The 12023-nt window shown below is 64.5% G+C and overlaps 1 protein-coding gene across 4 annotated transcripts; it reads right to left on the bottom strand.

Moving 5' to 3' along the window:
• Window positions 1-3776: 3776 nt before the first annotated feature.
• ADAMTSL5 (ADAMTS like 5) lies at window positions 3777-10339 on the bottom strand. 4 transcript variants are annotated; one of them, XM_045990853.1, is made up of 13 exons: window positions 10234-10339; window positions 9295-9361; window positions 8594-8789; window positions 8396-8487; window positions 8110-8170; window positions 7854-7962; window positions 6624-6751; window positions 6177-6288; window positions 5741-5827; window positions 5414-5577; window positions 5039-5237; window positions 4891-4962; window positions 3777-4597 (listed from the first exon to the last, which is right to left on the bottom strand). In XM_045990853.1, exons 2-13 carry the CDS (start codon window positions 9327-9329, stop codon window positions 4296-4298), a joined length of 1557 nt encoding a protein of 518 aa, XP_045846809.1. In that variant the 5' UTR covers window positions 9330-9361; window positions 10234-10339; the 3' UTR covers window positions 3777-4295. The 4 variants fall into 4 exon arrangements, with proteins under 4 accessions (XP_045846809.1, XP_045846810.1, XP_045846808.1 ...); XM_045990854.1 differs by lacking the exon at window positions 10234-10339 and adding an exon at window positions 9542-9701; XM_045990852.1 differs by having other exon boundaries at window positions 3778-4597; window positions 9050-9361; window positions 10234-10299.
• Window positions 10340-12023: the final 1684 nt, after the last annotated feature.

Consider the following 12023-nt stretch of genomic DNA (forward strand, 5'->3'; position numbering starts at 1 on the left):
CCTCGCAGATACCTGGAAGGTGGGGTGAGGACTTTGCCTTCGCTTGGGGATGCAGGCTTTGCTGGGAGCGAGGGCAGGACTGAGCGTCATCATTAATGAGCCTCCCCTGCCTCCGCCGCATGCTGAGAAGTCCACACGAGTGTGGGGGACGGGCATCTCGGAACCTGCCTGTCACTGGCCGAGCTGTTTGAAGAACATGGTGTGGCCGTAGTCCAGGCTGGGAGGAGGAGGCACCAGGCTCGCTCTGCACCTGGCACTGACTGCCGCCATCCAAGGGGCCGCAAAATAGGCTCTAGCTGTGTCCCTCCAAGATTTTCCCCGGGCCTCCAGGGATCAGCTCGCCAGGGGGCACAGGTGGGAGAACACACCCGTCTTACCAGGTGGAAACGATGACCTCTAGCCCCTCGGACCTGGCTTGTTTCGGTTTTTAAGGTTTTATTTATTTATTGGAGAGAAAGAGATGGCAGAGTGAGAGCGAGAGAGAGCACGAGTGCGGGGGAAGCAGGCTCCCCGCGGAGCAGGGACTCGACCCAGGACCCTGAGATCATGACCTGAGCCAAAGGCTCAACCAACTGGACCACCCAGGCGCCCTGTTTTGTTTTTAATTTAAACATACAGAAGGGTGTAACCAGAAACTCAGAGCTGGTGGGGCAACCCAGCCAGTCCCTCCCAGTCACTTGCCACCCCCAGGGGTGGCCCCCATCCTGTGTTCACTTTGTCCTTGCGTGTCACTCACGTCGCTGTGTCCGGCCCTCGCCGGTGCGACTCGGAGCCGTGCCTGTCAGATTCGCCCCCGCAGCAGGAGTGAGCCGCACTTCCATCCTGAGTGGTAAGGACAGTATTTCATTCAGTGTAGCTACACCATTCCTCTGTTGTTGGACTGGATTCCCGTGTGTGGCTATTGTGATGAAAGCTGCTAGGAACATTCTAGAACCGGCCTTTGGTGACCAGAGCTCTTGTTTCCTGGGGCACGCACCTGTCGGAGATCGCAGGTGAGCACTCCAGTTCCTGGGGGGCCAGACGCAAATAACCACACACTGGGGGTTCCAGCTAGAGATCCGCTCTCCCGTGTTCTGGAGGCCTGAGCCTGAGGTCAGGTCGTGGCAGGACCAAGCTCCCTCCGGAGGCTCCAGGGGAAGGTCCTTTCCACCTGTTCGGCGCCAGGCGGCTCCAGGCATCCTTGCACTTGTGGCCGTGGCCTTCCAGTTCCGCCGCTGTGGCCTCGCAGCTGTCTCCTCTCTCTGAGGACACCTGTCACGGGGTTTAGGGCCCGCCCGGACAATCCAGGATGATCTCATCTTGAGACTCTTAACTGCTTCGGCAAAGACTTTTTTTTCCCAAATAAGCTCCGTTCATAGGTCTGGAGACTAGGACTTGGATGGGGGTCAGCCTGTCACGGGAGGACCCCTTCACCCGGAGCAGACGCGGCCAAGCCGTGCCCCCGGTGGCTATGCTCGTTCCCAGCATGGGCCGCATGTAACCCCGGGGGGCTGTGGGGCCCCCGGGGGACTCTCAGCGGCTGTTGGGGCCAAATTCTAGTTCCAGGTCAGAAGGAAGGGAGAACGGGCCCGGGCGGGTGGGGATGCTGGCTGCAGGGAGTTAAAAAATGGTAAGAAACGCACGGGAACTCCAGAGCCCGCCTCCCGCTGGGCTGCGGGGAGAACCCTCCCGGGGGCACTGATCGTTGTTGCGGTTTTCATCCTTCTCCTAATAGGATGTGTTCCAAACGTGCCTGATATTTTTTAATGATTTATTTATTTATTGGAGAGAGAGAGAGAGAGAGAGAGAGCATGAGAAGAGAGAGGTCAGCAGAGAAGCAGGCTCCCCGCCAAGCCAGGAGCCCGACGTGGGACTCGATCCTAGGACTCTGGGATCATGACCTGAGCCGAAGGCAGTCGCTTAACCAACTGAGCCACCCAGGCGTCCCCAAATGTGCCTGCCTTTGTTCTTTCTCCTCGACGAAACACGGCCTCCCGTGGGAAATGGGTTCAGAGAATTCGCAGCTGTGAGCCACCAGGCCTCGGCCAAGGGAGCGGGCTGCAGGCAGACCTTCCGGACTGTGCCCCCTGGGCCCGCTTGGGCGCCGTTTCAGCCTTACCCCGACGGGCACCGCGTGTTCCCGGGGACACGGTAACTAGCAAGAGCCGAGAGCCGGTGACGTAGAGGAAGATGCAGAGCTCGGGCAGCCGCTCCTGTCGCTCTGCCTGACCCACTTGTGGCTTTAATCCCTGTGCAGGACTTGATTGCCCTTGGGATGGACTTGACTGTCTTCAGAATTGGGACGTCTTCTCTCTTCTCCTTGTAGTGTTGGTTTTAAAGCTGAAGAGCACATCCAGGAAGCAAGGGAATGTCTGCTGCGGTTGTCCGTGACTGTCCCTGGATACAATGTTGCCGGGCAGGGGGCAGGGAGGGGGCAGGGAGGAGGGGGCCCACAGGCCATCCCGTCTGCGCCCCACACTGGCCTTTCCTCGTCAGCCGGGCCAGCAGGTTTGGGAGCTCCTGGCAGGGCTGCCCCGCGGACCCCACACCCCAACACACCCACAGGACAGCAGCGCGGCACAGGGGCACCCTGGGCGTGGGTGCCGTGTGAGGAGGCGGGTGTGTGGGAGGAGGTGTTCCTGAGGAAGGCAAGCACCCAGGAGAGAAGTGGGCCCCGGTGGGCGGCAGGCGTGGGGCCCTTGGGGGCGGCACGCAATTCCAGGAGCCTTGAATCCCGTCCTGTCCCATCTTGCCACCAGGGGTCGCCCGGACACCGCGCCGCCTCCAGAACTGGGCCCTGCTTTTCCGTGGAGGGACTGGAGGGGTGCCCCACCTTCAGCACCAGGGCCAGGCCTGGACGGAGAGGCCGGGGTGCAGGGACCGGGGTGCAGGGACTGGGCGGAGCAGGAAGAGCATGGTGCCCATGCTCAGAGCTGCGAGGGGCTGGAAAGATACGCTCAGATGGGGAAACTGAGGCCCAGAGAGGGGCCAGGTCTGGCTGCAGGTCACCTGCAAGGTCGGTGGGGGCTGAACCTGAGACCTCCCAGTAGAGCAGCCCTCGTCTCGGAGGAAAACACAACCATGGACGGTACAGGAGTTAGACTGGCCCAAATGGCAGCGTGGGAGCCGTCCCAGCAGGCCGGGAAGGGAAAGGGGGGCCCTTCCAGGGAGGCCAAGGAGAAGGTTTGCTGAGTGACACCCCCCAGGTACCCTCAATGCACACAGGAGCGAGGTCCGCCCTCCTGGCCCCAGAAGAGTAGAGGAGCAGCAAATCCCCAGGAGGACGCGTGACAGTAGGGGACAGGCCGAGAGCTGTCCCGGCCTCCTCTCCTGGGGAGCTGCCCGGGATGGCGCGCGAGGAGGGCATGGCCTCCAAGGGGGCGTGGACCGGGAGGAGGGCGGGGCTGGGGTACACACAGGGACAAGCGCAGCTGTGGGTCTGGGTACGGGGACATCCTGGGGTGTCTGCGGCCCAGTAGGCTTAACCAGGGCGCCTTGAAAAATTAAATACAAACAAGCGGGATGGACAGCGGTGTGGCCTGAAAGGAACCCGGCCGGGGGCTCCCGGCCGGCTGAGTCTGTGGAGCGTGGGGCTCTTGACCTCCAGGCTGTGGGTTTGGACCCCACGCTGGGTGCAGAGGCTTGTGAAATAAATGAAAGCCTCGGGCGCCTGGGGGGCTCCGCGGGTTGAGCCTCTGCCTTTGGCTCAGGTCATGGTCTCAGGGTCCTGGGATCGAGCCCCACATCGGGCTCTCTGCTCCGCGGGGAGCCTGCTTCCTCCTCTCTCTCTGCCTGCCTCTCTGCCTGCTTGTGCTTTCTCTCTGTCAAAATCATTTTCAAAGATAAATAAATAAAAGCTTAAAAAATAAAAGCTTTAAAAGAGAAAGAGGGAAGGAGAGAAAGAAACCCAGCCAGACCTACTAAGGCCCTCAAGATTATCTCTGGACTTGCTGGTAGCCAGGAAAGCGGGAAGTGGGGACTTTATAGTTTTGTCAGGCATGTCTTCTGGGGAGTGGGCCTGTTTCGTTAGAGCCTCTTTGACCATACACAGCCTGTGTGTGTCCGTGCGAAGAGAAAGCACAGGGCATCAGGTCGTTAAACAGCCGTGAGCTTCCTGGTAGCAAGGGCAAGAGGGGAAACATGTATTACAATGTCTTCCTTTGGGCCTTGCTTGTTTGTGACAGTGTCTCTCAGAACGTGAGTGTGAGGCAAAGGGAATCAAAGCAGACACACAGTTTCGAGGTGTAAGATATCTCCTGGCTTCCTGGTCCGGCGTGTCTTTCTTGCGGCACGTGGCAGGGGCCTCGTCGAGGGGCTCAGCTGGGGCAGTGGCGCGTGGCCAGGCGCACACGGCTGTCCTCTGCAGGGCTCCAGGCCCGGGCATAGCCCGTGTGGGGCAGCAGTAGTCGGTCCTGAGTGCCATCCGGGCTGATGAGGCGCTGGGCCGCCAGCAGGTACTCGCGGTCGAGGGCCAGCCGGGGGCAGGGGCAGCGACCCAGGGCCCACACGTACTCAAGGGCTTGCAGCGGCGAGCGGTACTTGTAGACGAGCTGCACTTGAACCTCGTAGCGGGTCTCCTGGGCCTGATGCCGGCGGCTCAGCACTCGGGCCCTGAACACTGCGGGCAGGGCCATGCGGAGGCTGGCGGCCGCTCTGTCCCGGGCGCCCGTCCACCCACACCCCACTGCCAGAGAAAGGAGCTGGGGTGGGATGGGGCCGGGAGGGGCTGGGTCAGGAGAGGTCAGGGATCAATGAGAAGTCAAAGGGCAGATTAGGGCAAAGGGTCAGAAGGAGTCAAGTTGGAGTCAGGTCAGGGAGTCAAGGGTAAAGTCAGCAGTCAAGGGTGAGCAAGACAGGTCAAGTTCGGGTCAGTTAGGAGGCAGGTGAGGGTTGGGGCGAGGGGTCTCTCACCGAAGTCACTCCCGCAATAGTGAAGCAGCCGGTGGGCGCGACCTCGGGTGTCAGGGCAGGGTGTGCAGTGGTCTGCGGTGGGGTGGGGGGGACGTAAGGGGCACAGGCCTCCCCTCCCTGCTTGCTCCCTCCCTGGCGGGCGCCTCACCTGGGGCGGGGGTTGGGATCCGTGGGACAACAGTAGCGGCCGCAGCTGGGGACTCAGAGGGCTGCCCGTCTGCCTGCCGAGGCTGCTGCTGCCGCAGAGACCAGCCCAAGGCCTGCGCCTGGGCCTGGAAGGGGCTGTAGCGCTCCCGAGGGAGCCAGAACTCGAACTCGATGCCGGGGTTGGGCTCCTGCAGGAGAACCTGGAGGGGTGCCACACTAGGACCTCGCGGCTGGGCTTCCCCTCTCCGCACCCCCCCCCCCGCCCCCTCCTGTAACCCAACCAACCCCCGCATCTCCCCACGCCGCCCCCCCGCCCCCTCCTGTAACCCAACCAACCCCCGCATCTCCCCACGCCACCGCGGAGGTTGGCCCGCACCTGCAGGAGCAGATCTTGGGAGGTGGGCCCAGCCGCGCTCAGCATCTCCTCTGGCCCTGCCTCGCGGGTGTAGACCACACGGGTGCCCGCCGCCTCGTAGGTCCCGGGTGGACTGACCGCCCAGTTCCCGTTGAGCACGTAGCGCCCGTCGCCCCCCATCAGCGCTGCAAGGGAAAGGTCAGCCCGGGCTCCCGGACCGGCCCCGTCGGGCTCCCGGACCGGCCCCGTCCGCCTCCCGACCCCCTGCGTCCTCCGCCCCCGCCTCAGGCTACCCCCGCTGCTCCCAGACGGCCAACAGGGCGCTTCCCCCCTTGGACCCCGCGATACCCAGGTGGTTGCGGCTCCGGTGGGCTACACGGATGTGTCTGGCACCCTCGGGGATCAGGGTCACGTTCCAGTACCCGGCAAAGGCACCTGGGTGGGAGGAAAGGAGGGGGTTGGGGCGCAGGTGGGAGCGTATTCGAGGGACGATTTGAGGATTAAATGCGATACTGCGGCAAGAAGGTACCAGGGGGTCCTGGCAACCCCAAACGATGGGTTAACTTTTGGAGTTAGGGTTATTCTCGCTTAAGTACAGCAGGGAAAGGGTTAGAACCCCGTCCGCTCCGGGAAGGGCGGAGCCATCTGGGAATAACCAATCAGAATGAAGAGTGAGAGGGGGGCTGGGCCACAGACTGCCCAATCAGCTCGGGACTTCGCTTCCGGCCCGAGGCGCGTTAAAGGGACCGCTCTGGTTAGCGGGGAGGACGGCGCGGGCGGTCACCGGAGTCTCGGAACACGCGCTGCACCAGAAGGCACGACTCGTTGGCGCCGCCGCAGCGGCCGCAGTGGTCTTCGCGGGCGTCCGAGCCCAGCAAACCGTCACAGCCGACGCTCTACGGGGACGGAGACGGCGAGCGCGGCTTCAGCCACAGCCCCCTGCCCCCGTCCGTCCTGGGGGCGGGGTCCGTCCTGGGGGCGGGGTCCGTCCTGGGGGCGGGGTCCGTCCTGGGGGCGGGGTCCGTCCTGGGGGCGGGGTCCGTCCTGGGGGCGGGGTCCGTCCTGGGGGCGGGGCCCGGGGTAAAGGGGCGGGCTCCGGAGCCTAGGGTGGGCGGGACCTGGGAGGGGGCGGGGATTAGTGAAGAGGGAGGGACCTGGGACTGAACGGGATGGGGTCGAGGTCAGGGCTGGGATGTGAGAGGGGTCTTTGCGGGGTCCCGCGAGGCCTTACGAGGCAGCGGCCAGCCACGCAGAGCCCCTGCGTCCCCGGGCTGCAGGGCGTGCCGTCCAGGACGCGGCCAAAGCTGTGGTAGAAGGCGTGGCCCTCGGCCAGGCAGTTGAGGTCGCACTGGTTGGGCGCTGGGGGCGGGAGGAATGCGGGGCCCGTGGAGCACCTCGTGCCACGGTCGCGGTCGGAGTCCCGGCCTCCTCCTCCTCAGGCAGTGAGGCCCAGAGATTCAGCCAAAGCCGCACACGGAGGCTGAGGCAGAGCCAGGGCGCGAACCTAGGCATTCCTCCCCCAGCCCCCCGGGGCCGCCCCGGACAAGCATTCTGACGTCCCGCGCGCTCATTCATTCAGGGGAAGCCCTCGGGTCAGGGGGTCCCTCGTGTTATCCACTGCTAACACCCTTACCCATTCTTCATTCATTCTTTAGTTCCACAAACACAGAGCACCTACGACCTTCCCAACACTGTTCCAGGCTCTCGGGTACAGCCGTGGGCAGAGGCCACTCAGCACTGGGTCCTGCACCCAGCATGTGCCCAACAGAAAGCGTTCAGTGCGGACCGAATTCTGTGTAGCCTGGGTGTGTCGCTGGCCCTCCCCAGGACTCAGTTTCACCCTCTGCCTGGCAGTGGGGCCAAATGGGTAGCCCTGATCCCTGCTCTTCCTGGGCTCCTGCCCCGCCCTGAGCCTGGCTGGCAGACCCTGCCCAGGACAGAGCCTGAACTGGCCTTGGCAGGCCTCTGCAGGGGTGGGATCACGGCAAATTTCCTCTAATTCTTAGGGGAACCCCCCCCAAAAAAACCCAGAGTTCGACAGATGGAACGTTCTCCATATCTGTGTCTGCTTCCACTATGTCTAAAGCTGCTGTTTCCCTTAAATCTGGAGGCACGCTGCCCCGGGCACACAGTTACGTAACTTGCTGCATCAGCTAAATGCAGGAACATCTCCTGCTACGGGCTAAGCTGGAGAACCCTTGGCCTCTGGGTACAGCTCCAGGCAAATCCTCAGCCTGGCGCTCGATGCTGAGCAGGACAGACCCTGCCTCCCCTGCTCCTGTTTCACAGGTCACGTTGCTCCCCCTACCCCCGCGTCGCTTGAACTCCTACATGCCCTTCAAAGCCCCAGCGCTCATGTTCTCTTCCCGCAGTCCTCCAGGCCTTTTGCTTTCTTAGCAGCCCCTTCTCCCTGCCAGCTCCCCCTGCCTCTTCTGGACCAACAGGAGGGAAGGTGACTCACCACCATAGAAGGGCACCCACTGGTAAGTCTTCTGGGTGCCAAGGACAGGGTGAGCATTGTAGACGGCACACTGGAGGTCTCGGAAGGGAATGGCCCCTAGGGGACAGTCCTGAGGACAAACAGAGGTCCGAGGCTGGGAGAGCCCCAGGACAGCCTAGAGAACCTGGCAGGGTGGCAAGTGTATCTGGGGGCCCAACCCGGGAGACGGAAGGTCTTCGAGGCCCAGCTAAGGGTCTGGGAGGCAGACACCACTCACTGGCAAACGGCAGAGACGGTACTCGTGGGAGTCTCCCCAGCACGGCTCTTCCCCAGGGAACCTACAAGGAGCAAGATGGCCAGAGTGTGCTCAGGACCCCCAGTAACCTTCTCTCCAGAACCGGCCCGACCCCCCCTTTGGCCTGGCCAACCCCACCCACATTCCAGTTGGATCATTGGGATTAAAAGGCACAGCATGTGTGGGCAGGCTGAGGGCGCGGCCGGGAGTGGGGCGGGACACCCCCCCTCACCCCACCCCACCGGTCAAACCCCAGCTGGGCGCTCACCAGACGCAGCGCCTGCTGCGCACGGAGAGACCCTGCCCACAGGAGCTGGAACAGCGACTCCAGGAACCCCACGGGGTCCACTCACCTGGACCCTACTTGGGGAGGGAGAGGCACCATCAGCCTGGAGAGGAGCCTGGTGGCCCCCAGACCACGGCCAGGTCTCTAAGTCCACTGGCTGCCTGGAATGCCCCCGCTCACCTGAGCACCGCCTCCTAAACCACAGTTCAGGAAGGTCCACAGCAGAAGGAGGTTCTGGAGGGGGCGGGGCGTGGGGGGGCACGGAGGGCGCTGCCGTGGGGGCGCCAGCAGGTCAGGGTCTGAACCCCAGCTCGGCCCCAACGGGCTGTGTGATTTGGGGCAATAACTTAACCTCTCCGGGCTTCTGTTCTCGTCTCTGAAAAGTAGGGTAACAGCAGAGCCCCCGTTACAGAAAAGTTGCAGGGGTCCATCGAATCAGGGAAGAAAGACGGGAGACACAGAGCCTGGTCGTGGAGAGGCCGAGCTCAGAGAATATCATCGCTTATTCTTACTGACTGTGCCGTCTGTTAATGTACACAGTAGGTGCTCGATCTGTGTTCGCTCATTCCAGGACAGAGCATGGGTGTCTCCAGGGTCGGGGCCCATCACCGCTCACCCCACCATCATCGTTTCTACCTCCCTGTGTGGCCAAGGGCCGGCCACTCCACGTCCCTGGGCCTCAGTTTCCCCATCCGTGCCAGGAGGACCAGCTGGACTCAGTCCAGGGCTCTACGAGGGACTTTGCAGAGGTGCGGCTGGTGGGGACCGGGTCAGGGCCCGAGTCCCTGGCAGAAGCTGGACCTGGGCCTCCAGGGCCACCTCAGCTCCCAGACCCGCAGCAGCAGGGAGCCCCTGGATTGAGGGATAACAAGGGGGGTGACCTGGCCCCAGTCCAGTCGCCGACTCGTGACCTCATGTGCAGACGCTGTGGGCCCCACCAAGGGCGGCCTGCAGAGGGAAAGGGGCCGCTGATGAGGATGGCGCAGGAAAAGAGGGAGGCATCTGGGGGGGCAGACTTTGCCCCCCCGGGCCTCAGTTTCCCCATCTGTTCGGGGAAGGATGAAATCACTTGCCGTCTGTACCCTCATGACCGTGACATTGCCGGACAAAGGGGGGGGGAGTGGCCACCTTGTGAGTCCTTTCTCAGGCCACAGCCAGGCTGCCTGGCGGTCAGCAGAGCCGAGAAGACGCGAAGGACAAGCTGGAGGTCTCCAGTCCCGAGGTCCTGGGCACGGGTCCTGTACCAGCGGAGCCTTTGGGCCCCCTGGAGCCCCAGTTTCCCTGGTTCTCAGGCCCTGGCTCTGACATCCTGCCTGGGACATCAGGGTCTGGGGTCCACGGTGGCTCCAGGGACTGAGAACCTTGGGGACCACTGGGCAGGTCCCCTCCTCTGCCCGGAGCCCTGCAGCAGCTGCGTCTCTGCGCCTCTCTGAACCCAGAGCCCTAGCCCGCTGGGAAGAAGGTGTCTGGAGGGCGAGAGGGCTTGGCCTTCTGACACCCAGTCTTTCCCCCCCACACTCCGCGCTGGCTTGAGGGGTGGGGGTCTAGGTGGGGGGGACAGAGGGCTTAGAAGCACCATCCTTCCGCTCCCGGAGACCTTCCGGACGCGCAGTCGCACCTCGTTCTGGCGGCCCTCCTGACGGCAAGAGGGATCCCAGGGCGAGCCACGCCTCTTAGGCCTCAGTTTCCCCAGGAGGAAGTGGTGATGAGCTTTCTCCCACCCTGGGGACTGCTGCCAGGCCAGCCCCTAGGCGGACCGGGCCCCGGGACGGGGAGGAGGCGCGGACCGGGATAGTGGGAGGATAAGCAGAGGGACTTACCGGCTACGTAGAGCCCCGGCAGCACGTCCTGGTTCCCCGGGCGGCCCCAGCACGAGCGGAAGCGGCGGGGCCCGCGGGGAGGGCGGGGGGAGCCAGGGGGTGGGGGAGCCAGGGGCAGCCCCTCCCACCAAGCCTCCCAGGGCGCGCCCAGGCCGGGGTCCGCGGGGACGGTAGCCCCGTGCGCCCTCGCGCGGCCGTTGCGCGCCTCGGCGCGGGTCTATGGCAGGGGACTGCCCCGCGCGCTCCCGGTCCCCAGGAGCCGCGGCCTGGTGTTCCAGCCTCCGTATCCCCGTGACCTTGGAAAGCCCAGGGCGGGGGAGCCGTGCGGGAACTGGCCGCCCCTACTCCCCACCCCAGGGCTGCTATTCCGGGCTCCGGCGCTCAGGGCCAGGGAATGTGGGAGAACCGAGGTGGCCCTGCCATGGTTTTCCGGGAGGCCGGGCCGCTGCGTCCTTTCCACCGACGCCCAGATAGCCTCCCCGCGAGGGTCCCCTTTCCGGCCAGCAGCCCTCTCCCCTGGTCTTTCCCCCAGCCCGCCCGCAAGGTCATCCTACTGAGGAACCCCTCTCGCCTGGGTTGTAGCCCTGGGGTTCCCCCTCCAGGTCCCGGCCACCCCCGGAGCAGGGCCCCAGCGCACTGGGAGAGGCTCAGCTGCAGAGGCTGGGTGGGGCGGAGACCCCCCCCTTCCACCCCTGCCAGGAGCATTCCGGGGCACTGCTGTCACTGGAGGCCAAGCCCCACCCTGCCTCCCACACTCCCTGCCTGACACGGGCTGCGAGCAGCGGCTTTGTGGCCAGACCAGGGCGCAGAGGATCCCTCTCCCTCGGATGTCAATTTCCCGGCCCAGGCAGAGGGGTGGGCAGGGCTCCCCAGCGACCCACACTTCCCAGCTTGGCTTCTGAGCCGCGGGCCCCTGCCCACGCGGGCAAGCAGGAGGCACCTTCTGCTCTCCCCACCCCGCGCCCGGCTCCTTGCTGCCCACGGTGAGGGCTCCCTGACGGCCGGGCCGAAGGGATGGGGACACAGGGGACGAGGCGTGGACTGCTCCTCTGGTCATTAGGTCAGCGGACGGCCTAATCCTCCTGGAAGCCCGCTGAGGGTTGTCCAGCCCAGACCGCGGGGAGAGGGTTACCAGTCCAGCTCTGTCTGCCTTCCCGCCCAGAGCAGCTCAGGGGAAGGCCCCTCAGTGCCACTGAGGCACACAGACTTTACTGAGCACCTACTGTGTGCAAGGACAGCGGTGAAGACGCTCACCAGGCTGGGGGAGGCAGCCCGGGGAGAGGCCCTTTCGATGGGGACACTCAGAGGCAGTCGCCCAGGCCCACCGCAGACAGGGCTGGGGGTCAGCAAGGTCCTCGCCGAAGAGGCGATCGCCACCAGGAGGAAGGTGAAGCCCCAGAGGTGAGGGTAAGAGACAGTCAGGGGGTCAGGGTGGGGGGCAGTGTTGGGGTCAGAGCGGGAACAGGCCGAGGAGTGGGAGCCATGGGAGGTGGGAAAGCCACACCTGGCTGCCAGGGGTGGGGGGCCAGGAAGGCAGTGAAGAGGCGGCACCATCCTGGGGGATACCCTCTGGAGTTGGGGGGCAAGGAGCCCCGGCGGCTCCCCGGCCGTTGGGGAGCAGAGCACGTAGGACCTCCATGGGGGGTGGCCTTGGGCCTGTGTGGTAGGAGGCAGCTGGGCAGCCCGAGCTGCTGGAAGGGCGGCGGAGGGCCCGCGTGGGAGGGCGCATCCGCAGGTCGCTCCTGGGGGGGTCTGCGGTGAGACGTTGGTGGGCCGCGGGGAGAGGCTGG

This window comes from Meles meles, chromosome 20 (genome assembly GCF_922984935.1).
Source record: "Meles meles chromosome 20, mMelMel3.1 paternal haplotype, whole genome shotgun sequence".
Lineage (NCBI taxonomy): Eukaryota > Metazoa > Chordata > Mammalia > Carnivora > Mustelidae > Meles > Meles meles.

Excerpts from the sequence above, each read along its gene's own strand:
- ADAMTSL5 (XM_045990852.1), bottom strand. The coding sequence starts at position 9,105 with ATGGGGAAACTGAGGCCCAGGGACGTGGAGTGGCCGGCCCTTGGCCAC. Across the intron at positions 7,963-8,109 it reads ACCGTCTCTGCCGTTTGCCA|GACTGTCCCCTAGGGGCCAT; the intron begins GTGAGTGGTGTC and ends GTTTGTCCTCAG. Across the intron at positions 5,238-5,413 it reads CCCAAGATCTGCTCCTGCAG|GTTCTCCTGCAGGAGCCCAA; the intron begins GTGCGGGCCAAC and ends GCACCCCTCCAG.